Raw genomic sequence first — 27,435 nt, forward strand, 5'->3', positions numbered from 1 at the left:
TGTTTTGTTCGTGCTGTCCTGGGTAGTAACTAAGTCTGTATAAGCTAGTAATTTTCACTGTGTCACCTGCGTTTTCATGTCACCTGTAAATAATCGTGACTGCTCTTTTTGCTTATGTGTGTGTAAATAATAAACCCCGTTACTCTTCTGTACGTCTTCTTCTCCTTCCTCTTTGCATTCGTCGTCTTAGTCTTTTCCCCATTGAATATCTGTGGCGCGATACGGCCAACGTTTGGGTGAATCGGGTTTAGTCGGGGAACAACTGTTCGGTCGCGGAGCCTCCGCTCGGCAAATATAACATCCTTAACTGCGTACCGTAACAGTATACTCACTTCTTCCTCAACATGAAGAGCAGCGCAATGCCCAATGCAATGCAGCAGAAGAGCACGCTAATGACAGCGAGTAGCACAGGCAGTACCACTAAGCCTTGCACAGGCCGGATTGCAGTGCATAGAGAAAGACAATGACGGACAAACCGCGGCATCACCATTTGCCAAATACAGTCGAACAAAATTGTATTTGAGGCTACACAGCAGTAAAATTTATGGTTTATGAAAATCAAGCCACAGTTTGATAATTTCATAATAATTACAGCAGTTTATACAGTGGAGCAGACATTTACTGTTATTATGGTTTCTCATATTGATGTAATCATATAACACCCCATCTGGGGGTGGGAATCAAACGCAGATCAGATAGCAAGACGAGTATAATAACTTTGAGGTCTCCCACTAGCCCCAAATCAACCTTGTTAACACATTATCACCAACAATAAAAGGATACAAAGCAGTAAGAAAGGAATAACTTAAAGATGTCAACACTGTAGGTGAAACAAAGGGAACTAGAATGGCATTCGGTAGAGAGCGTACCTCTGCCAGGTGGAACACAGTTTACGTTTTGTATTCCACTTATAGACCGGATCTGGATTCGGACCTGGACCTAAATCGAATCACTTTGCTCTCGTCACCTACCCAACTCATCCACCAGGCTTCGATATAATCTGTCCGCCACTTTTTGACATATTGTGCTCTTTATCATTGTGGCCCCATCTCTCAATCATGAAAAATGAATTTATGAATTAAAAAATTCTCATATCCGAATCCATATTCAGATCTTCACCAAAATCGAATCGATTCGTCCTTGTCACACACCCAACCTGGCCACCAAATTCCGTCCGAATCTGTCCACAACCTTTATATCGTGTTATATGTCGTTTTTGCGTTATCTCTCAATGTTGAAGAATTATTTAAAAATTATAGTATCCGGATAGCCTGGTGTTGGCCTAGCGGTTAGGGTGCCGGCTTGGGATCCTGGGTTTGAATCCTGGTCGATCGCTGTATTAACACCAGGGGGGTTCACTCAGCCTGTCATCCTTCTGAGGTCGGCAAATTGAGTACCAGTTTACTGGTAATTCCGTGTTTGTTGCATAAAGGCGACTAACATGGTTGCAGGGGTGACAAAAGGCGACTCGGGCCATAAAACATTGCCTCAAAAAGGGGACCACAGTGCCAAAAAAAGGCCAACCCCTGCTCTGCGGGGAAAAATGGCCTCGAAAGGTGGTTCCATATAGTATGCGGATTTCACAAAAAGCTATTTAATTTGTCCTTGCTAAAAACCCAACCTCTCCACCAAATTTCGTCTGAATCTATCAATAACTTTTTGAGATATTGTGCTATATATATGTGCTATGGCCAGAAGAGAAAGGAAAGAAAAAAGAAGAGAAAGTACTTAATTAATCGCTAATAATTAAATAACTCATCAATTAATTGATTCATCAAAAAACAAAAAATAACGTTTTGACAAAGGACTTGCTCACCATTGTGCCGAAATTTCAGCTTACTAGCTCGAAGGATGGCTGAGATATCTCCCGGACAAACAAACAAACAAACAAACAAACAAGAAAACAAACAACTAGAGTGAAAACTGAGTACTCCCTTTCAGGGTGAGTCATTGCCGAGCCCCCTTCGGTGCCCGGCAAAGACGTTATGCAGCGCCTGGAGATGGAATAGGAAAGGTGCCAAATGATGAAGAATCACTTATTAATGCTAGTGTCTGCTTCCTGATCCAGATCTTCAGGAAAATCTTATCAATTCATCCTCGTCACAAACCCAACGTGTGCACCAAGTTTCGTCCGAATCCATTCTTTACCTTTTGACATATCCAGCTCACAGACAGACAAACAGGTGTGCAATCATGACCTCCATCTACCTTCGGTGGTGGAGGTAATAAACATTCCCGCAACAAACATTCTCTAAGATTTTTGAGAAGTACAATGCTAAAAGGGTACACAACACAAGAGTTATTGCAAAATTCAATAGAGCTTCCTCATCATAATGGGATGAAAATAAAGCTAACTATATTCGGAAGGATCATGAGATGAAACATCGAGAAAAGTAATTTTAAAATGTTCTGAGAAGGCCAAGCTTACATTATATTTTAATCTGCACAGAAATATTGCAACTGGAGGGTGTGGGGATGGCAGAGGGGGAGCGTCTTGTCTTTAAAACAATCTGAGTGAGGTTCATATTTTCTTAATTAACAATCATCTTCTTTTTTCAACATATAAGGTTTATCTATAACAATATCTTGTTCGAGTGGAACTCGAAACACAGCAAGGTGATCCTAACATCATATAAGGAATGACTAGTCTTGCTGGTGAAGGCCAGCCCCAACCTGTCACGGCAGACAAATAGAACAATGGATGGAATTAACAGAGCATCGATCTGAGGTATCTTACCCATCATGGGAAGCAAGGAGAAGCTGACATATTGGATATTAACCCTTCGGAGCAAAATAACTCCAATGAAGGGTTTAATGACTGAAACGTCAGCTTCTCCTTGCTTACAACAATGCGGAATTAGCACATCTCAATCATCGTCCTGTTGATTTCATCCAACTAGCAACGGTACCTACCCTATGGGCGGGGCTTCAATTGGGAGGCCCAAATGAAAAGGCAAAATATCAGAAATTGAAGGCTTTTTTTTTTTTTTAACGATTCATATAAACATCCGTTGAATCATAACACACGCAAATCATCAAAATCTAAACAGTACATGGCGCCCATTTTGAATAAAGATTGAACTCTGCAAAACGGAAGCGGCCGCTACACGTCTTTCTCAGTCGCACGTTTATGTGTGAAGAGTGTGCGCCGAATCTGTAACATGGAAGCGGCCCCTACACCTGTTTCTCAGTCGCTTTGCACACGCTGCCGTGTTACTTCGGAGCCACACGTTTATATCGGAAAAGTTTGTCAGGAGTCGATCTACTCTCTCCTGGTACGTAGAATAAACAGTATTTGTAGAATTTCAACAAAAGCCACATCACTGTTCATATCGGTAAATATTATTCCATCGTGTTTGGAAAAACTGGAAAATTGGAAAATTGGAAAAACAATATAGCCTATTTTACTCTCAGGTGTCCCAAGAATACCGACCTAAAATATCGTTGCGATCGGTTGAGCCGTTTTTGCGGTACCTTTGAATGGACAGACAGACAGACAGACAGACGGACAGACATTTGGTGAATTATAGTAAGATTATCCTAACATTAATACAGTATGTTTGTGTTTTAAACCTCATTACTATGTGGATAATATCGCTCATATATGATATTAAATATGTACCATAATCTTAAGTCAGCCACCTTAACCGTTAAGCCTCCACCAGGCTTTTGGCAGGGCTATGATGATTGTTTGCTGTTGCCTTCAAAGTATCCCGTCAGGGATTATACTTATTATGACAAATAATGTAAAAAATATATTCCATGTACTCTACTCAAATTATCTACTGTTCATCTTACTATAATTCACCAAATGTCTGTCCGCCTGTCCGTCTGTCTGTCTGTCCGTCTGTTCCCAGGTACCGCAAAAACGGCTGAACCGATCGCAACGAAATTTGGGTGGGTAATCCTGGGTACCCCTGGAGTAAAATAGGCTATATTGTTTTTCCATTTTTTCCCCAATTTTTCCATTTTTCCAATTTTCCAGTTTTTCCAAACACGATGGAATAATATTTACCGATATGGACAGTGATGTGGCTTTTATTGAAATTCTACAAATACTGTTTAGATTTTGATGATTTGCGTGTGATATGATTTAACTGATGTTTATATAAATCGTTTAAAATAAAATAAAAACCTTCAATTTCTGATATTTTGCCTTTTCATTTGGGCCTCCCAATTAAAGCCCCGCCCATAGGGCGAGTACCGTTGCTAGTATACACAATTTGTATTTTCAAAATCTGGAATTTGGCCAGGGTGCCGGCGATTATAGCTCACCTATACATCACAAAGCACACACCCTGGGATCTTTAATGCCCACCAACTAATTCTGGCAGACAGGACACCTAGTTGTCCTTCCGAGAGACTGCACACACATTGATGAATCACCCAACCTGCACAACACCAGGATGACAGTGTTTATAGCTGGGTCGAAACTCAAACTCAGGCTGGACAGCTCACAGGTGAGTGTGCATACCTCTTGGCTATCCTACAGCCCAATATCGCTCGTGTTGCTGTACTAATAACATTTCAATTTCAGTGCTGGAGTGAAATTACTATCTTAATGTTGTTAACTTACATACTGTTTGCTATGAGTCAGAGAGTCATAATAAAAGTATAATTTCCAATGAGCAGAGAATTTAACATCTTACATTTATTGGAATGAATAAAAAACATAATCTACCATAAAACTTCAATTATATAAATTATTTTAGGTGAAATAATAATAGTTGGGCTAATGAAAGAACCAATCAGGTGGGGCTCATTTTGCAACTTGTGCTCACTCCAACTACTCAATTTAATGTCTGCACCACTTTCGTGCTGCAAGGTCACATGTGTTTGTCTGACTCATTGTCAATTTTCCTTAATCCAAACTGTTTTCTCAGCCATTCGAACTTTGAAGCTGCCTCCCTGTTTCTGTTCCAGGATGTATCTATTTGGTGACATCTCATACTCATAATGCAAATCAGCTTGTCTATAGCTACGTTTGGCTGTAACATTCCTCCAAATTGATCATTTATACCCAAATACAGGTTCCTTCATGTGTAAAGGGTTTACATGACCTTGCACATTATATTAATGAAAATGGACTGCTAATACAGCGCAACTCAGCAATCAAGTGTGTGAGATTGCTCGTCCTCACCCCCACTCCCCTCCCCAATACAGCTTTCTCTTAAGATTCAAGAAAACATGCAGCCAATATTATTCTTTTATAGCCAATACGTATCACACAGTGCCAAACCGTTTAAAAAGTATATATATATATATATATATATATATATATATATATATATATATATATATATATATATATATATATATATAATTATATATATATATATAATTATATAATTATATATATATATATATATATATATATATATATATATATATATATATATATATATATATATATATATATATATATATATCAAATGCAAATAAGCATTATTATACTCATAAACAGATGTAACGAGAAGGTTTTCTAACTGTGACTTTCTTTTTTCATTAATGATGTACAATTTGCTATGGTTAAAAAAAAATCGCCTTTTTCCCCAAGAACTCAAGACAGCAGATGAATCGAGTACATGCCAAGCTGCACCGAGATGCAATCATGTGTATTGTCTTTTTTATGCCTTCGTCGACGAAGTCGCCGGAGGCATTATGTTTTCAGGTTGTCCGTCCGGCTGTCCATCCGTCCGTCTGTCCGCCCATGATAGGTTTTGGTTATCGCGATAACTTGAGAACGGCTGAAGGGGTCTTGGTCAAACTTGGTATAGGCATGTATAATGAGGTAAAGATGAACTGATTAGATTTTGGGGTCATAAGGTCCGAGGTCAAAATCTGTAATAGGTCTCTAACTTGAGAACGACTCAGGGGATCTAATTCAAACTAGGTACAGATGTGTATAATGTTGTAAAGATTAACTGATTAGATTTTGGGGTCCCGAGGTGAAGAGGTCAAAGGTCAGAGGTCATGTCAGGTAAAAATGTGATAACTTGAGAACAGCTGAATGGATTTGAATCAAACTTGGTACAAGTATTATAAAGATGTAATAATGTGGGCGGGGACATATCGGTCGACGTCGTGACATCGAAGAGTGTTGTTCTAGTTTTATTATGAATGGCTGTCAGTCTCAAAAAGTGGAGATAACATGCATTTGATACAATGCACAAATAGATTTTCAAAAATATTGTTGAGAAAATGCCTTCTTGGGGTTAATATAGTATTGTTTAGTTAGCTCCTTAATAAATGTCTCAGAGTAAGTAAGCATGAGGAGATGTAGTCATGATATGAAATTTCAGTTTGTATATGTACTAGATAGATGACGTCAACCCCTCCAAATGTATGTGTCTAAAATTTACCATCCATCCCTTTGCTTTATGCTCTACACTTCGTAAATCTGTCTATGTTTTTTTTAAACATACACTAGGTCGTTGGCAATAGTTGTGGTGTGGGGAGCAGCACCAGAGCCAATAGCCACAGCACCATCACCAAAACATCGGGGTGAGAGGTCATGGACGAGCCACCCCGTCCCCAGACCAAGCCCCTCGGTCAATGGTGAGTGAGAGGAGATGTACAGGATGGGGGCAATAAAGGGGGTTGGGGTGGGGTGCAACGGACGGAAGAGCAGGAGCAACTCGAATCAGCTTGGAGGAAACTGTGTGCTCCGCCAATTCTGTCGCAGCCAGAGCCACATTCCACCCACGCCAGAGACACGCCCTCTCCTCTCCTACTGAGACAAAGTGACAGGATGCAGCAGCATATTCCCCATCAGAGTGGCTGAGACCTGACCTTGACCATTCTGCAGTGTACCGCTGGACATCACAGGGTATTTCTGTCCTGTGATTCCCTCTGTCTTTCTAGTGTGGAACGATTGGACCCAGATAATGATTTCAATAATTAAAGTTTCCCATTTGTTTGTTTGGTTTTGTGGGTGTGTATAATTGGTTAGGTTTAAGGGGTTTTTATTATTTGATTATTGTGCAATGCTTCTTGTATTTCCTCCACCATGAGCATTGCATTATTATAATTAAACATACCTGGTGAATTAGAACTGTGGTGATCCTCTTTGCAATTGGGAAAGTCCATTAAGGATTAATTGGGAATGGCAATTAATACCGTGCCCTAACCCCAACCCAGATTGCGCATCTCTCAGCTCGCTCAGCCGTTAATTAGAGACAAGTGGTGTAGCATCAATTAGTGTAATACTCGGCCAGCTTAAAGGTCCCAACAGCACGGTATTGTGCCAGGGGACACGTGATCCGGCTTGGGGTCTTCAACTCAGCCAGCCATTACGGTCGCTGTTGGAGTGAACCCCCGGGATCCGCACCAGGCAACTGGAACAACCCCGCATGGCCACAATAATATCATAGAACATACAAACAAGTAAGAGCGCCTCCCAAGCTTCAACCTCAATGGCTTTCTTTCACAAATTCTACATAGTTTTCAAAATGCAGTAAAAGGATGCATAAACTCTGTTCATTTTATTTTAACTCTACTGTGTATCCACCAGGAAACCTATGGCATATGTGAAAAAAACTTTGGCACTTAGGTAGAATTTGTTTTGAAAGCCGTTAACTAGACCTATTGACCAATGTATATTCCAAGTTTCAGCTAGTTTCAATGTATAGTCCTTGAGATATAAGCACCAACACATTTCGGGTGGACGGACGGATGGAAGGGCGGACGGACGGACAGACACCAACATGATTTCGAGGGTTTTCTAAATAAAACTCAAGAATGCATAACGCATGTTGCTGAAATTTGGAACATATTACCTCAACGTACAAAGCATTTATTTCTGAAATTTGCAGCCAATTTCGTTCAATAGAAGCTGAGAAACGTATTTTCAGTCCCCATGCTAAAGCTGCATACAGAGAAACGATCCCTTATATAAAGGGAGGGACACTTTGCGCCTCCCTTTGATTTTTCCAGGCAACCACACTATAAATTTCTGGGATCCATGACTTATACCTCCGCTAGCAGCGTACAACAAACATAGTGATAGTACAACAGCCCCTAAAATGGCCTAGGTCCCCAGGATGATGTGGAATGACCAGGATAGATCATAACTCACCTTGCTTGGTTACAAAAAAGTGAACTGCTGGTGTAAATGAGCCATTGCCAGCTAGCGAAACTGCTCGGATATATGCTGTGTAGTTTCCAGATTGTAGATTACGGAGGTTAATCCCACCATGAGTATTCACGTACTCATTCCTCGATACACATATCTGGTGGTCCATCTACAAAAACAATCAAAACAAATGTTTGTCTGCGTGCTGTTCCTATATAAGTATTACCTCATAATGCTAGGCTATAGGGTTCAAATGTCAGATCATTTGTTGATTTGGCCATTTAATGGCTTTCTAATGCACATAAAAATACACTGATATCTTCTAATGCACGTTTATGCATAGATGTGTATATATACTGTATATATATTTATATATACTAGGGCATGCCCGTACTATATCTATATCTAAAATTATATCCCCCCCTCTATTTACATGAAATGGTTTGGTTCATGAAATGTTTTGGTCCATTCGCAACGCCAAAGCGAACGGCGAACGCTTTACATGAAATGGTTTGGTTCATGAAATGTTTTGGTCCATTCGCAACGCCAAAGCGAACGGCGAACGGCTTGCGAGTACAGTGACAATCCCACCGGGGTTTTTATTAGTTTTAAAACATAGTTTAACGCCAACATAGCGCCAACATAGTTTGCAAACGTGAAATAAATGAATACGCTCTCAAATGTGCCATCCGAGGCAGAGTGTGTCCGCCACGTTCGGCACACGCGATAGCTCGCTGCTCTCTGATTGGTTGAATCGTTTTTTGGACATAGCTCGGTAAGTAATTGTCCGATTAATATGAAACCTTGAAAAGGCACATCCTCGGGTCCCCAGCAATATACCTGGCAAGTTTAAAGTATATCGGACCCGTGGTTGTCGAGAAACAGCGGTCACAGACAAACGTACAAACGTACAAACAAACAAACACACAGAGATTACTGGAATTATAGATATATATATATATATATATATGTATATATATATATATACATATATCTATATACAAACGCCACCATCAAGCTTTGATCGCAATTAAAAAAGTATTGGGTTACACATAGCGTGATGTTATGATGTTCTAAATTTTAAATTTTAACATTAAATCAAATTAAATTTTAAAATATAGAGCGTTTTAAATTCAGTGACAATGCCTTCAGAAAGTATTAATACCCCTTGACTTTTTCACATGTTGTTGCATTACAGACTGGAATTTAAAATTGATTAAACTGAGATTCTTTGTCACTGATCTACACATAATGTCAAAAAAATTTTAACATTACAAAATAATTAAAAATGAAAAGCTGAAATGTCTTGAGTCAACAAGTATTCAACCCCTTTGCAACGACACTCCAAATTGAACTCAGGTGCATTCGACTTCCTTTTATCATCCTTGAGATGTCTCAACAACTTGATTGGAGTCGACCTGTGGCCAATTTAATTGAATGGACCTGATTTAGAAAGAAACACACCTTTCTATATGGGGTTCCACAGTTGACAGTGCAAGTCAGAGCAAAAACGCTACCATTAAGTCCAAAGACTTGTCCATAGAACTCCAAGATATAATTGTGAGGAGGCATAGATCTGGAGAAGGGTATAAACCAATTTCTCATGTTGAAAGTTCCCAAGAACAAAGTAAGCTCTATCATTAGGAAATATGTATCTACCCAGACTCTTCTGAGAGCTGACCATCCAATCAAACTAAGCAACCCCATTAATTCACCCCAGATGCACTTTTTTTGAAATGCCGACTTCTTTCCTGGAAGTCCTAGCAGTGTCCATGCGTTTTATACCTCTCCCAACCCCCCGCCCTTCCCAAGCCACCTCCCCCCAAACCCTCTCCCTTCCACAGATCTCCCGATGTCACTGTTCTCTGCTGTTGTACTTGTGTGCCTCCCTCTCTCTCTCTCTCTACCCATCTTGTCTCCCGCTCCCTTTATCATATGTTTTATGTGTCTGTTTTTATTTTTTGTGATTAATGTTAGCTTTTACACGAGCCTCGATCTTGTATACAAAAAAAAAAAAACAGGCAAGAAGGACCTTTGTTAGGGAGTTGACCAAGAACCCAATAACCACTCTGACAGAACTACAGAGTTCCTTGGCTGAGGTAGGATAACCTACTGGAAGAGCAACTGTCTCTGCAACACTTCACAAATCTAGGCTTTATGGAAGAGTGGCCAGACGGAAGCCACTCCTGAGAAAACGGTACATAACAGCATGCCTGGAGTGTGCAAAAATCGCACATGGAAGACTGAGCGCATGAAGAATATTCTGTGGTCTGATGAGACAAAAATTGAACTCTCTGGCCTGAATGCAAACCGCTACGTATGGTGGAAACTGAATACAGCTCATTGCCCATCTAACACCATCCCTATTGTGAAGCATGGTGGTGGCAGCATCATTCTATGGGGATGCTTTTCAGCGGCAGGAACTGAGAGATTTGTAGGCAAAGAGGGAACAATGAATGGAGCCAAATACAGGCAACTCCTTCAGGAGAACCTGCTTCCGAGACCTTAAACAGTGGCGAAGATTTACGTTCCAACAGGACAATGATCCCAAGCATATAGTCAAAGCAACAGTGAAATGGCTTCAGAACAAGAACATGAAAGTCGTTGAGTTGCCCAGCCAAAGCCCAGACTTGAACCCTGTTGAGAATCTGTGGAAAGACTTGAAGATTGATGTTCACCAATGCTCCCCATCCAACTTGACAGACCTTGAATAAATCTACAAAGAAGAATGGGAGAAATTCCTCAAATCCATATGTGCAAATCTGATGAAGACATACACAAGAAGACTCAAAGCTGTAATCTCTTCTAGGAAGTATTGACACAGGGGGTTGAATACGTACGTAAATTAGATATTTTTTGTATTTCATTTTCAATTCTTTTGTAAAAATTTCGATAAAAAATTACACTTTGACTTTATGGGGTAGTTAGTATGTGTAGATTCCAGTTAGGTCATGGGCACAACCACCACCCCCTCCACCCCAACAAGTCAATTCTCTCTATGTATGTGTTTGTATGTCTGAAAATCAACAAACTGACCTCAAATAAGAAAATGAGGCCATTCGGCCGATCATAGCCATGGTGCGCTCCCAGGTTAGGTTTTGCTACAGCTTGAAACATCAATCTTTTTGATGGTTTACTCAAGTATAAATAATCCGATCTTGATTGGGTGACCCGACCTTTATTACATATATTAAAGTTTTATTTTTCCCATAGCCATTTTGGTGGTTTGTTTTTCAGTACCTGACTTATGTTAGAAAATAACTTGTTATTTGGGTCACACAAAATGTGCTCAATAATGCAACTAGCCAAAATCGCAGAGGCACAACCAAGGAGTTTCCTCATCTGAAGATAAATGTCTAACACACTGAGATGATCAGATGATCCACTCATCATGTAAAACCCCTGGAACTTGAAGAGTGTTGTTGTTCTGACAAGTGTAGAACACACACCTTGTGGTCTTGGCCGAAATGCACCTCGTATAGTAAAATGAGGCCATTCGGATGTTCAGGCTCATGCCAGCTCAGGTGCATCACGTCCTTCTCCAGCAAACGTGCCACCACTGACCCAGGGATATCATCTGCATGAACTTGTCATAAACAGATAAATCATAAATTAGATATAAATCACATCAACACCAATCCTCGTTAATATCAAAATCCCAATGGCCCCGGAGCATAGGCATTTTGACACTTTCTGATAACCATTTGTTGTTTGTGGAAGTTTAAAATAATTAATCCTCCACCTCATTAACTCTTTACTCGGGCAGCAATTTGGCCTTTCCGGGGAAGGTTTTACATCTACAATATGCTTTGGCAAAGACACTGAAAGAATGGAAAAACACAATTATCCCACATGTATTATCACAACATTGTGGTGTCACGGTGTGTATTACCAAAACAGTGAGGTTTGTTCAAACGAAATTTGTGTGTTTTATTATCACGACAAACATCGTGGTACATTGTAATAAAACAGTGACAGTTACTGTCACTAAACATTGAACGTTGTTATAACAATACAATAAAAGCCTGATGCCCAGAAGCGCTTACAATAAACAAACATACCCTTCGCGAGGGTGCGAGCATGGATGTAATTTGCTGCACTGCATCCAACACTCTCGTATTTGTGGTTGCAGGCGTGCACCTCCACAAGGTACACGGTAAAGTGGTGGAGACCTGAAATGACCATTTGTTCTTGAGCGAAAACCTTTGTCTCATAGAAGGGATACTGAATACGAGCAGGCGACTGCTGTGTAGCTTGTGCAGAGGGAAATGCTGTGGAATGTGTTGTGTTGAAGTTCCATAGGCTCCTGGGGGTCACTTGTGCCTGAAGAGTTCTGCAGAGAGACAGGACAAAGTCAAGACAAAATGTGCATGATGGGCATTAGACTTCTAACACCCTTATGAGCTTGTGTAATGGGCAAATTATTTTTCCAATGTACAGCTGCTGATGGAAGAATTGTCATACCTAATGATGATTATACTCAGTTAAATATGCTTTAAAGGGCTTTTATGCTTACTCGCAACATTATGCCAACATATAATGGCTTCCAGTGGTACCTTACCTTTGAAATATAGAATATATTTAAAACAAACCCCGATACTGCAACTATATAAATATATATATATAACTGTAAGAAATAGTAGAAACTCCAAAGTACGAGCAGGGCGTCTCATTTGTATTGAATAAATAATCGTTAGATTAAATAAGACGTGGACGTAGCTTCAGGACGTCGATCTTTAATTGTCGACAAGCTTTCGACCAACAAAGGTCTTCCTCTGAGTCTACAAAAACAGCAGGCATGTATATCAGTCAAGTATGTATGGTGATATGTGTGTGAGATGTGTGATGTGTGTAGAAAATGCATACAGAAGGAAGAGCCACGCCAAAGTTCACTCACCAGCCCCAAGTTCAACGGAAGTGACCGTTTGCGTTACAGTTAGGGTGCACGTGCATATACAAATATAGAGATATACATACATAAACACACAAGCATATATTCATATCCCATTTATATTCATATAATATATTTATATATTTATATAAATGACATATAAAGGTAGAATGAATGAATGAATGAATGAATGGGTTACGGTTAACAATTTGATTGGGTTGATGTGGGAACATGCTTTAGTCATCAAAATTTATGCCATGAGGGACTTTTGTCCGAAGTTTGTGTATCCAAAAGGACTCACGTTTCAGAATCGTGGTGTGTGATCGATTTGTGATTGATTCAATGGCAGAGATCTGAATGTCATTTATAGAGTGATCCGGTTGATTGAAGTGTGTCGTGTAAGGTAGAGATTTGCCCTGACTGGTGTGGAAGTTATTGATTTCTGACCGGGTGTTATTAAATCGTGTGTAGAGTGTATTTTCAGTTTTTCCAACATATTGTTTGGTGCACTTTTGGCAAGTGATCAGGTATATGACCCATGTAGATTTGCAGTTCATATAGGAGGTGATGGGGAATTTTTGTCCAGTGCTAGAACTACAGAATTTGTTTCCTTCTAGTAAATGCTTGTGAATAATGCATTTGTTTGCTGTGCATTTATAGAAGCCAGGGATCCTAGTTTCTTTGTTGTGGGGCTGTGGGTGCTTTGCTTTTACCAATAGGTCCCTGAGTGTCCGACCACGTCGAAATGATGTTGGTGGAGGTTGAGGAAATGTGGTGCCGAGTGTTTCTGATTGATGGAGGAGAGGAAGGGCCTTATTCAGAATACTTGGCAATTGGGATGAGGTAGCAGAGTAGGTGGTTACCAGTGGGACACGGTTAGTTGCAGGTTTGGGTTTGTAAGTCAGAAGGTCTGCTCTCGGTATGCGTTTTGCTCGGGTTATTGCTTCTTGCACAGAGTGAGGGTCATAGTTTCTTGCAATGAAGTGTGTTTCTAATTGGCAGAGAGAAGTTTCTTCTGCCATTTTTGTTGAGCAAATGCGTCTTACTCTGAGTGCTTGACTGTATGGTATGCTTGCAATTGTATGTTTAGGATGAGATGAAGAAGGGAGAAGGTAAGAGTGAGTGTCTGTTGGTTTTGTGTATAGTTCTGTTTCGAGTCTGTTATTTTGAAGCGTGAGTGATGTGTCTAGAAAGTGAACTTCGGACTGTGAGCTGTCGAATGTGAACTTGATGGTCGGATGAATCAAATTTAATTCATTTTGGAATTGTGCGAGACTACGGGGGGATTTTGACCAGATGAACTGGATGTCATCAATATAACGTACCCAGGATTTTTCCAAGATTCCGTGATGAGGTTGTGCATTGATCTTGGCCTCTATCATTCCCATGAAGATGTTAGCGTACGATGGTGCAACAGGGGTACCCATAGCGGTACCTTGAGTTTGAATGTAATGTCGTCCGTTGAATTGGAAATTATTCAGTTTGAGTGTCAGTTCTAATAGGCGCATAAGGTCTTGAGTCAAGCATACCATACAAGCATACCATACAGTCAAGCACTCAGAGTAAGACGCATTTGCTCAACAAAAATGGCAGAAGAAACTTCTCTCTGCCAATTAGAAACACACTTCATTGCAAGAAACTATGACCCTCACTCTGTGCAAGAAGCAATAACCCGAGCAAAACACATACCGAGAGCAGACCTTCTGACTTACAAACCCAAACCTGCAACTAACCGTGTCCCACTGGTAACCACCTACTCTGCTACCTCATCCCAATTGCCAAGTATTCTGAATAAGGCCCTTCCTCTCCTCCATCAATCAGAAACACTCGGCACCACATTTCCTCAACCTCCACTAACATCATTTCGACGTGGTCGGACACTCAGGGACCTCTTGGTAAAAGCAAAGCACCCACAGCCCCACAACAAAGAAACTAGGATCCCTGGCTTCTATAAATGCACAGCAAACAAATGCATTATTCACAAACATTTACTAGAAGGAAACAAATTCTGTAGTTCTAGCACTGGACAAAAATTCCCCATCACCTCCTATATGAACTGCAAATCTACATGGGTCATATACCTAATCACTTGCCAAAAGTGCACCAAACAATATGTTGGAAAAACTGAAAATACACTCTACACACGATTTAATAACACCCGGTCAGAAATCAATAACTTCCACACCAGTCAGGGCAAATCTCTACCTTACACGACACACTTCAATCAACCGGATCACTCTATAAATGACATTCAGATCTCTGCCATTGAATCAATCACAAATCGATCACACACCACGATTCTGAAACGTGAGTCCTTTTGGATACACAAACTTCGGACAAAAGTCCCTCATGGCATAAATTTTGATGACTAAAGCATGTTCCCACATCAACCCAATCAAATTGTTAACCGTAACCCATGCATTCATTCATTCATTCATTCATTCAGCATTCATTCATTCATTCTACCTTTATATGTCATTTATATAAATATATAAATATATTATATGAATATAAATGGGATATGAATATATGCTTGTGTGTTTATGTATGTATATCTCTATATTTGTATATGCACGTGCACCCTAACTGTAACGCAAACGGTCACTTCCGTTGAACTTGGGGCCGGTGAGTGAACTTTGGCGTGGCTCTTCCTTCTGTATGCATTTTCTACACACATCACACATCTCACACACATATCACCATACATACTTGACTGATATACATGCCTGCTGTTTTTGTAGACTCAGAGGAAGACCTTTGTTGGTCGAAAGCTTGTCGACAATTAAAGATCGACGTCCTGAAGCTACGTCCGCGTCTTATTTAATCTAACGATTATTTATTCAATACAAATGAGACGCCCTGCTCGTACTTTGGAGTTTCTACTATTTCTTACAGTTATATATATATATATTACTGTAGAAACTCAGAATTCCAACAGAACTCCAAGCCCTGTTGGGATCCGTGTAGGGTTGGACGGCTTCAGGATCTCTACATTACCATCACAGCAGACATGTCACGAAATGGCGATCGCGCTCACAACAACAACAACAACAACAACAACAACAACAACAACAACGATATATACCTGACCACCACGATCAATGAACTTCAACGATTGATGCAAAAAAGACAAAGACATGAACTACACTTCACTTACCTAAACGAATATAAACAACGAGGGATCGTACCTAAAGGTTCTCCTCATTAAAAAACGATCTTGCTTCGCAACGCAAACCAATGATGACGTCATCACTGCACGTTGGAATCTACTGCTATGGAACACTGCTCAACAACTACTGGAGATTGTAATAACACAAGTAAAAATAAAATTAATCAAATTGAATGAGAACATCAGCCAAAAGAAGGAGAAGATGTGGAAGAATGTGAATCCTGGACAATACCACCACATAATGTGCTCATTCAATGATAAGCTAATGGCTGCTAAACACGACATTGTTAAAGTTAAGGAAAGGAAACTTAAACGTGATGAAATGTTATGCAAGCATATAAAACCATCTCAAGAGAATACACCCATTGCCTACAATAACCAGGTAACTCCAACCACCACTCCCAACCACTTTTCTCCAACCACTTCTGACCAACCACTACAACCACTTCCAACCACTTCTCCACCAATTCAACCACTCCATCTTCAACCACCCCAACCACTCCAACCACTTCCAACCACTTCTCAAACCACTTCTGACCAACTTAAGCATAAACACAAAAATCGACATTATCGTAAAAAAACAATACACAAACCGCAGACATCATTACATGCAGAACCGTTCCTCCATGGAAATGAACACAGCTGAGGTTGAAAATAGTCAAACCAACAACAATAGAACTTCTACTGCAACCAAACTTGCAGATCTACCTAAACTCGGGATCATCAATCTTTCCAATCATTCCCTCAGTGAGGCGGAAATAAACCTGCTCTCTAAGGGTTTAAAATTTTGCCCAATCGCTCCACAAATAGACCAATTACAATTGAAAGAAGATTTAAAAGATTTCTGTAGGCGAATGACATTAAAGGCACACTTTGCTAAAGTACACCCAGCACCATCAACGCCACAACAAACAACACCAACAACCACGCATACAATCACATACACTGATACTAATACACCACAACTCACTTTACCTAAACCAAAAAGCACCTGGACACCACGTGTTGACAATCCATATCTACATGTCTATATGGAACAAGTGAGCAATGAAAGTGAAAAGGTGGCACAAAAATATAATTGTTCCAGACATAAGGACAATCTTACAAAGGCAGAGCGACGAGCACTTCACAATCTCCAAAACAATGAAAAGAGAGTCATAAAGCCAGCAGATAAAGATACTGGCATTGTCATTATGTCGACTACCGATTACGTTGCAGAAGGTAATCGTCAACTACATAGTGATACTTACAAAGAGCTCCCATCCGACCCTACCCTTTTACATCTTGAAGAGGTTAAAAAGGTAGTAGATTCTATTCGGGTGGATAAAACCATCAAATCTCGCTTGGTTCCGAAAGATCCTCATTGCCCTAACCTTTATTTTCTTCCTAAAATACACAAGGTAAACAATCCAGGTAGACCAATCGTATCTGGCTGCACATGTCCAACTGTTCTCATATCAAAATTTGTTGACTGTCATTTACGTCCTCTCGTGTTGAAGCTCTCCTCATACCTCAAGGACACAACCAGTTTTCTGACCCACATCCAAAAGGATTGAACAGAATATACTCACCTTTCAACTCCCAAACCATTTTAGTCACAGCAGATGTTACATCCCTCTACACTAATATTCCACATTCAGAAGGCCTGTCTGCATGCCGCAAAGCCCTCGATACACGACAAGTCCCAATGCCACCTACTCAAGACCTTATGCGCCTATTAGAACTGACACTCAAACTGAATAATTTCCAATTCAACGGACGACATTACATTCAAACTCAAGGTACCGCTATGGGTACCCCTGTTGCACCATCGTACGCTAACATCTTCATGGGAATGATAGAGGCCAAGATCAATGCACAACCTCATCACGGAATCTTGGAAAAATCCTGGGTACGTTATATTGATGACATCCAGTTCATCTGGTCAAAATCCCCCCGTAGTCTCACCCAATTCCAAAATGAATTAAATTTGATTCATCCGACCATCAAGTTCACATTCGACAGCTCACAGTCCGAAGTTCACTTTCTAGACACATCACTCACGCTTCAAAATAACAGACTCGAAACAGAACTATACACCAAACCAACAGACACTCACTCTTACCTTCTCCCTTCTTCATCTCATCCTAAACATACAATTGCAAGCATACCATACAGTCAAGCACTCAGAGTAAGACGCATTTGCTCAACAAAAATGGCAGAAGAAACTTCTCTCTGCCAATTAGAAACACACTTCATTGCAAGAAACTATGACCCTCACTCTGTGCAAGAAGCAATAACCCGAGCAAAACACATACCGAGAGCAGACCTTCTGACTTACAAACCCAAACCTGCAACTAACCGTGTCCCACTGGTAACCACCTACTCTGCTACCTCATCCCAATTGCCAAGTATTCTGAATAAGGCCCTTCCTCTCCTCCATCAATCAGAAACACTCGGCACCACATTTCCTCAACCTCCACTAACATCATTTCGACGTGGTCGGACACTCAGGGACCTCTTGGTAAAAGCAAAGCACCCACAGCCCCACAACAAAGAAACTAGGATCCCTGGCTTCTATAAATGCACAGCAAACAAATGCATTATTCACAAGCATTTACTAGAAGGAAACAAATTCTGTAGTTCTAGCACTGGACAAAAATTCCCCATCACCTCCTATATGAACTGCAAATCTACATGGGTCATATACCTAATCACTTGCCAAAAGTGCACCAAACAATATGTTGGAAAAACTGAAAATACACTCTACACACGATTTAATAACACCCGGTCAGAAATCAATAACTTCCACACCAGTCAGGGCAAATCTCTACCTTACACGATACACTTTAATCAACCGGATCACTCTATAAATGACATTCAGATCTCTGCCATTGAATCAATCACAAATCGATCACACACCACGATTCTGAAACGTGAGTCCTTTTGGATACACAAACTTCGGACAAAAGTCCCTCATGGCATAAATTTTGATGACTAAAGCATGTTCCCACATCAACCCAATCAAATTGTTAACCGTAACCCATGCATTCATTCATTCATTCATTCATTCATCATTCATTCATTCAATCATTCTACCTTTATATGTCATTTATATAAATATATAAATATATTATATGAATATAAATGGGATATGAATATATGCTTGTGTGTTTATGTATGTATATCTCTATATTTGTATATGCACGTGCACCCTAACTGTAACGCAAACGGTCACTTCCGTTGAACTTGGGGCTGGTGAGTGAACTTTGGCGTGGCTCTTCCTTCTGTATGCATTTTCTACACACATCACACATCTCACACACATATCACCATACATACTTGACTGATATACATGCCTCCTGCTTTTGTAGACTTAGAAGAAGACCTTTGTTGGTCGAAAGCTTGTCGACAATTAAAGATCGACGTCCTGAAGCTACGTCCGCGTCTTATTTAATCTAACGATTATATATATATATATATATATATATATATATATATATATATATATATATATATATATATATATACAGACTTGGCATTTAATATGGAATATATATTTTTTCTTGACTTGGGTTTACTTTCTGAACTCAGTATATCAATCTGGTGAGTTTCTTTTACGCTTCGGTGATTTCTTTGTTAAAAGAACCATGTCACTGATTGTCTGTCGCAGCAAGAAGTCAATAACAGGATTATATCACAGGTGGCGTGACAAAATGTACGGACAGGTACATTTGACGATTGGCTTCACAATCGGGTATATAAGGGTTGTTGCGTTCTGTATTAGTGGAAAACTACTGCTGCACGTCTACAAAAGTTATTGCCGCTTCCCCTGGAGATGGTCCATCAACTCGACAATGCTGTTTGTCATTTAGTGGTGGCTTTACGAAATTCCGGCATGAAACAGCGTGCTATTGCTCGGCAGTATGGCATCACTCAACGTCAGGTGTCAAAGATCCGGAAACGAAATGCTCAGAGGGGTGTCCCTACTCCAATACCGAGGTCAGGACGTCCCCGCAGAACCATAAGGAGGGATGATCGCCAGCTGCACCGGTTAGTCCGCATTGGCCGTACCAAGTCAGCTAATCGGCTTAGGGCTGAGTGGCAGCAACTGACAAATGTGCCTGTATCCAGAAGGCTAGTCAACCAACGACTGGTTCAAGCAGGCTATCGTGCCAGGCGTCCCCTGAGAAAGCCACGTCTGACCAGACAACACCGCCAGCGCCGATTGCAGTGGGCCAGAGAGCACCGTCAATGGCAGCCAGGACACTGGAATCACGTGATCTTCAGTGACAAGAGTAGATTTCTGGTCTATCGTCAAAATGGCCGCGTCCGAGTCTGCAGACAAGTGCATGAAGCCTGCAACGAAGATTGTATAGTGCCAAGAGTCCAGGCTGGAGGTGGTGGGGTGACCGTTTGGGCTGCTTTTCATGCAGGGGGCAAAACTGACCTGGTTGTTCTGAATGGAAACCTGAACCAGTTCAAGCACAGGGCCATTCTGGAAGAAACAGTGCTTCCATTTGTTCGTGCAGCCTTTCGAGGAAACTTTGTCTTCCAAGATGACAATGCACGGCCTCATCGTGCTCGCATGATCCAACACTTTCTTGCTGACCGTGGTGTAGAGCATATGGAGTGGCCTGCCATGTTCCCGGATATGAATCCGATAGAGAACTTGTGGGCAGAATTAACGTGTCAAATCGACAACTTGGACCAGCAGCCTGCCTCTGTGCGTGAATTGCAGCAGGCTATTGTCACTGCATGGCAAGCGATTCCTGTCCAAACCTTGGCAAATCTCATGAACAGCATGCCTCAACGTGCACGTGCTCTCCTGAATGCTCGTGGGGGTTACACGAAGTACTGAACTGTAATTTTACTGTCCGTAATCCCAGTCGTAATTTAACTTTTGTTTTTGTTTTAAAAAATTTTGGGCTAATGTGCAAAATAAAGACATACTTCTGGAAAACGCACAGAAGTTTAACACAGTACTGTCTGTGAATTGAGTTCGATATCAGTTTGCATCACTTTCAAGGATCAATTTATTTGCTTCGAAATGTCAAATGTGGTTTTTGTTTCTTTTAAAGGTCACATTAACATTGACATTGACATAATTCCAACGAACTTTTGGTTCTAAGTCATCTTGAAAAGTAAGTTCACCCCCACAAAAAAAATATTCCATTTTAAATGCCAAGTCTGTGTATATATATATATATATATATATATATATATATATATATATATATAAATATATATATATATTGTTACGGTATGCGGTTAAAGATGGTATGTTTGCTGAGCGGAGGCTCCGCGACCGAGCAGTGCTTCCCTGACTAAAACCCGATTCACCCCAAACTTTGGCCGTATCGCGCCTCAGCTACTCAATATGGAAACCTCTAAAGCGACCGAACGAGAATGAAGAAGAAGAAGAAGTACGGAGGAATAACAGATTTTATTAAGTATTTTCACAAGCCAAAGCAACGAGAGCAGTCGGTTATATACAGAAAATGGAAGGAGCAGACACACAGTGAAATCATTAGCTTACCTATTCATGCTTAATTAATAAACCCCAGGACAACATTAAAGACAGACGGACGATCACACTTACACGGGGAAATGCAGGCAGGAAGGAATGGCTTGGAGATGGGTGGCTTTCAGAGGCAAGGAAGGTTCAGCGGGTGCTGGGCACGGTCGGGCCAGAAGGCACCGCCGTCAAGGAGCCGAGCTTTGGTCCCAAACTGCGCGGGCGAAGTTCCTTTCTCCGTACTGCCTCGTGCGCTCCTTGCGTTGCCCCGGTCCATTTCTCCTGCAGCGCGGCACGTCTCACTGCGGCTCGGTCACACCTGCTCGTCTGCAGCGCATCTCCTGGACCCAGAACTCATCCCTTCTCTCCTTATCTCCTCTCTGGGAGCATCCCACAGCGGGTTATATAGGCCCCGCCCTTCAGCCTTTTCGAACCTTCCCCAAACGTTCTCTCTCCGCCCCCTCAAGCCAAACCCCTCGTTCTGGGTTGGATGAGCGGGGCCGACTTACTCCTCCCCTCTATGACGAGGTGGAGACCCGCCTTTCTTCTTCGGCGTTACCTCGTGCGTAATGGAGTCAACTGCTGCAAAGTGGACGGCAGATGAAAATGCAGCAAAGTGCAAACCTGGCACTTGGAAGCTGCCATGGGGCTTCGGAGGGCCTACTCTTATTTAATTCGGTGCAATGAAGAGTCAATCTAGTGGGAAACACATCCTTAGCCTACACAGAGAATAAGGGACTAACTATTTGAAAGGATATATCGTGTCCTGTGTGTAGGTTTATGGAATTAACTAAGAGGACGAGCTGCGACCATTCTTTACATTACGAGGGTGTTACACACAACAAAACCATACTTTTCACATTCGTTACACTTTCTCAAAATTGTTACACTTCTCAAATCCGTTACACTTCTCAAATCCGTTACACTGCACCCTCCTTTCTTCAGGCCCGGGCTCGGGCCTACAAAACTTTAACTTAGTGTGACACGTAGGTGTAATTCCCTCTTCAATTAACCTGACCCTGAGTGTGACAATCTTAAAACACAAATAAATATGTCCCCCTGCTGCATTGCACCCTGTCCAACAGATTTGCGCCCACAGGATAACCGAATTACGGAATTGTTTTCAAGCTATACATTTATGGTGGGGAGAATTATTTACAGTGATGTTCTTTCTTATTTACAACGCAACCCAGGACCTGTGTTTTGTTTTGTTTTTTTTCTTTTTAGGGAAACAAAAAGAAGGAAATTCCTGTTGGGAGGGAGGAGACAGCACGCATTGCATCGATGCACCAGTACCAATAACACCAAAGCACCCAAAAGCTCCCAAGAGCACGAACCAGTGCACAGTCATTACTGTTTGTAATAAACACACAAAAAAACAACTGGTGGTGGTCTTCTTCTTCTCTGCTGGGCCGATGTTCTTCCCGATGTCTTCTTGTTTCATGCGGCCTACTTGGAAATATAGAAAGCACAAACCGTGTCCATCTTTATTTAGGGCCACAGGGGCCAACTAAGGGTGGTCCACCTGTTTGGCATAGGTGCCACCTTACCGAGGTCCGCAAGCAAGATTCCCTGGCCACTATGGCCGGTCTCCAACAGAGGTGCCCTGCCCCAGAACCTGGGGTCCATCAAGTGGTACTCGGCCGCAGAACAGCGGTCCATAAAGTGGTACATCAATGCAATACATGCTGGTTGAGAGTGTCCTGGCACACAAGACGACCTCCGCACGCTCCCCTCAACACCCAGTGGCGCACAGTCCTCAGGTGGGAGACAAAAGGGGGAAGACAAATGAGCGAGGGGTAAGGTCACAAGGGTACACATCAATAAGGCAATGCAAGGCAAAATGCGTACGGAGGGCGAAGTGAGAAAGCTCGTCCCTACCGTACGTCACCCCCCTGTCACCTACACTACCCTTGCCCTTACCCCATATGTACAAAATCTACACCTTTACAAATTCGTCACTACTGTCACGTCTTCCCCATATTTCTTCTATACCAAATTCGTCACCACAATCCCTCTACTTCAAAATTTGCCATCACCCAATTCATCATCAATCCTCATAAGGAGGAAGAGATGGAACACAAAGCACAATGTCACACCCACGTCATGATGCGTCTCACAATCCAAACATCTGCACAATAAAAATAATAAAACATGGCATGGTGTGGAGTACCTGTCACCTCAGGTGAGTGGATGCAGATGGTGTGAGGAGACTCCAATCCTAACTATCCTCTAAATGACTTTAACACACTTTACACTACCCCGGGTCTTTCCCTGCCTATCCATTGGCCAACTTACATTATGGGTTCTAAAAACCAATTCCCATTGACCAAACTGTGGTGCTTCTCAATTTGGGGTCTCACTCCCCCGATTCATCTCCCGGTGCCCTTGCACAATTTCTGGGCTGTGACGTGTAGCTCTCCCAGCAGGTCTACCCACCTGCACACCTCCACCACTGTAGTTGCCACCCGAGCTTACCTAGCTCCTCACCCTAACCTATCTAACTGGGGAAGGCCCCTCCTGGCTCTGTCACCCCTTGGTGCCCTCTGGCACTGGGCTACCCGGGTCCGTCCTCCGGATCCTCAGGCCCCATCCACAACTACCGGCTCCCAGAGCCCACCTGCGGCCTCACCTGGCCGACATCCTCACAGTGGTGGAGTGCCCAATCCAACTACACACACTAACAGGCTACACGCCCAGCCATTTCCACAACACTAATGCACCCATCCAAACATCATTCTTCCACCCGCACCACAGATGCCAATATCCAACCACAATTTACCTATTCCCTCTACCTAACACTTACACTACCCGCCCCGGGTATTCGTGATGGGGGTCCATCCTTCCCCCATTCACACCTTCGCACCATCCACTCCACTCCATAGTTTCCACCATACTCACTCCACGACCATCCATTCCAATACTCCATATACTCCACACTCCATGTATTTCACACAACCATTCATTCCATACACCTGTTTCTCATACCTGTTGTTGCACACCTGTGCACTCACACCTGGTGCCACCTGCACCCTCCTCCTCTTCCTGGACCATTTGGTCAACACAACACCCATCACCTTCACTCTCATACACTGCTCCATACACCTGTTCAGTTGCACACCTGTGCAATCACACTACTACTCACAATCACAATCAGTTACTCATACCCTGCTCAATACACTTGAATACACCTCCAACACTCACACGGCATCATCTCATCTAACTACTCCCCTCTGAAACTTGCGCTTCCCAGTCGTCCCTTTAAACTATTGCGCTCCCACGTCATTATCATCCAAACTACCCTCTCGATGTCCCCAGCTACCTGTCCAATGTAGCTACCTAACCTTACCGTTACCTAATGTCAATCTTCTAGGGCCCTACACATTATCCAAACCCTCCCTCGGCGAGCTTACACTGCCATAAACCCCATAAATCTAGTGCTCCTTTGCCCCCCTTTTTGTGAGGGATGGTGGATTGGCCATCCCTTCACATGGGGCATCTCCCACTACCAATTTTGCTCACCAAATTTCAGCCAATCAAAAATTTCCCATTTACTGCCAATTCTATTCCAATCATCAAATTTTGCCTTTTTCTAATTTTGGGTCCAAAACACTAACCTCATCACCCGTCTACTTATTAGATCCTCTCGGTGCGCCAATTCACGTCTCCAGCCCGGCTTCGTAAAGCCGAGCAATGAATGCGGGTTGTTTGGTGCCGGCGGCTGGATGCGTCTGGCACTCGGTGCAGGGAAGGACGCTTACCCGGGCCGAGATCCCACGCACCACCTCGGCGCGGAGCCATCCAATTGCCCGATCTCGACCTGCCGGAACGCCTTAACAAAAAGGGGTCGCCATGACGACCCTTCCTATCGGGCTGCCCGTTCCGCCTAGCAGAGCACGGACGCGGCCGTTCCAAGCGCGACCCAGCGTGGATCACGTACGGCGGTCCTTTCGAACCCGCCGTGGTTCGGATCCCCGCTGGTCCTCGCGGCACGCGAAGCCCGGCACGCACCGCGGGCCCGATTCGGCTAAATGTCGTTCTAACCGCTAACCCGGTTACCGTCGATGCCTCACCTGCATGCTTACACACATACGCTACCCCTTCCTTGCTCATACACCCAGCTGTTCCCATGCTCCTCGTCATTGCACCTTCTCTAACACACCCAGGTACACTCATTCCGCTCACAGACTTGGTCACACACCTGACCACCGAACACCTTTGCACACACTCGTCGCTCGCACACCTCACCAACACACCTCTTCGCGCTCCCTCCTCGGTCACCTCCTCTGTGACTATCACAGGTGTGCTCTCACTTGCACACCCAACCACGTGCCTCATGACCAACTCAAGTGTGCATTCCCACACACGCTCTACCATTCCAGGTGTGCATCCTTCCATTCCAGGTGTACATCCTCGCTCACCTGTCACAACCAACTCATGCTCCGTGTCACTCTCACTACTTTTACCACCACTCTTGACAACGCACTCACCCTTACTTTTGACAGCGCACTCTTCCCTCATGCACCCGTCCGTTACACACCTTTCTCGCGCATCCTCTTGCGCACACTCTCCCGTTACATCCCCTGTAACACTCACCACAGGCGTGCATTCTCCCTTACTCTTGACAGCATGCTCTTTCCCCATGCACCCGTCCGTTACACACCTTTCTCGCGCAACCTCTTGCGCACACTCTCCCGTTACTTCCTCCGTAACACTCACCACCGGCGTACATTCTCTCGTTACATCCTCTGTAACACTCCCCACAGGTGTACACTCTCTCGTTACATCCTCTGTAACACTCCTCACTACGCGCTTCCATGTGCTCCCTCGCACACGCGCTACAACCAACTCACTCCCGACGGCACACTCTCTCCTCGGCGCGCACTTTTTCCTCACACACCCCAGAGTCGGACATTCTCGCACACCTCCTCTTTCGCACACCGTACCTGTCGCACACTTCACCAACGGCCTCTCACGAACACCCGGGTCCACATCAACCCCCAAGCCGACTGAAGCTTTCCTCACATCATGTTCATTTCCACGTATATCGCCACTCACCTCGGCACCTCGTCTCCGCACCTCCTTCACCACCTACAAACTCTTTATTTGGTTAGTGAGCACACCATTATGAGTTGAGCACCGACCTTGTACATATTCCATCACCTCCTCCTGTATTTCTCTCTTAGTTTCTGTCCGTATCTTCTTAATTTCACTCACCTCTTCTTCCACTTCCTCTCATTTTTGCTTCACCTCTTTTATTTCCCGGTGCGTCTCCTCAAGTTCGTCCTCTAAGGCTATTTTGACCGTTTCTATGTGCGGCCTCACCTGCCGGTCGTTCGTTTCCATTACCTCTGTCACCTTGTCCAACCTCGTTGTCAGTCCCTCACGTACCATCTGACATTGCCTCTGTGTCGCTATCAAGTCCTTTTTTATGTCGTTTTGTGTCGCTTTTAACCCTCCTAGTACCGCAGTGTTCCTTTGAACCTGCTCCACTAACTCCATTTGTCCCTTTGTCAGCTGTTCCACCTCCTCCGTCAGATCTTCTATTCCCCCTTGTAACCTCGCCGTTCCATTTCTCACCTCTTTCTCTATACGCTTTTCGCCTCGCTTTACCTCCTCGCGTACCCCCGAGACCCTCCTCACTCACACCTCGTCGTATCTCCTCTTTCATCTCCTCCATCTCTTTTGTAGATGCCACCCTCATCTGTCCCAATTCATCCCTCTGAGCATCCAATTTACTTTCTAACCCGATTTTCACCTCCTCTATCTGGTTCCCCATCTGTTCGATTTCCCGGGCGGATTGC

At 42.8% G+C, this 27,435-nt stretch overlaps 1 protein-coding gene across 1 annotated transcript in view; it reads right to left on the reverse strand.

Moving 5' to 3' along the window:
* LOC137422330 (insulin receptor-like) overlaps positions 1 to 27,435 on the reverse strand; it is a 174,535-nt gene that overhangs the window by 43,280 nt on the left and 103,820 nt on the right. Inside the window, exons 11-14 of the mRNA XM_078771363.1 lie at positions 12,136 to 12,407; positions 11,524 to 11,660; positions 8,078 to 8,243; positions 333 to 426 (exon numbers count right to left, since the gene is read on the reverse strand). Coding sequence (XP_078627489.1) covers positions 333 to 426; positions 8,078 to 8,243; positions 11,524 to 11,660; positions 12,136 to 12,407 — 669 coding nt within the window. The remainder of the gene's footprint in view (positions 1 to 332; positions 427 to 8,077; positions 8,244 to 11,523; positions 11,661 to 12,135; positions 12,408 to 27,435) is intronic.

The sequence above is a fragment of the Myxine glutinosa genome, chromosome 2, assembly GCF_964187855.1.
Source record: "Myxine glutinosa chromosome 2, kmMyxGlut1.1, whole genome shotgun sequence".
NCBI lineage: Eukaryota > Metazoa > Chordata > Myxini > Myxiniformes > Myxinidae > Myxine > Myxine glutinosa.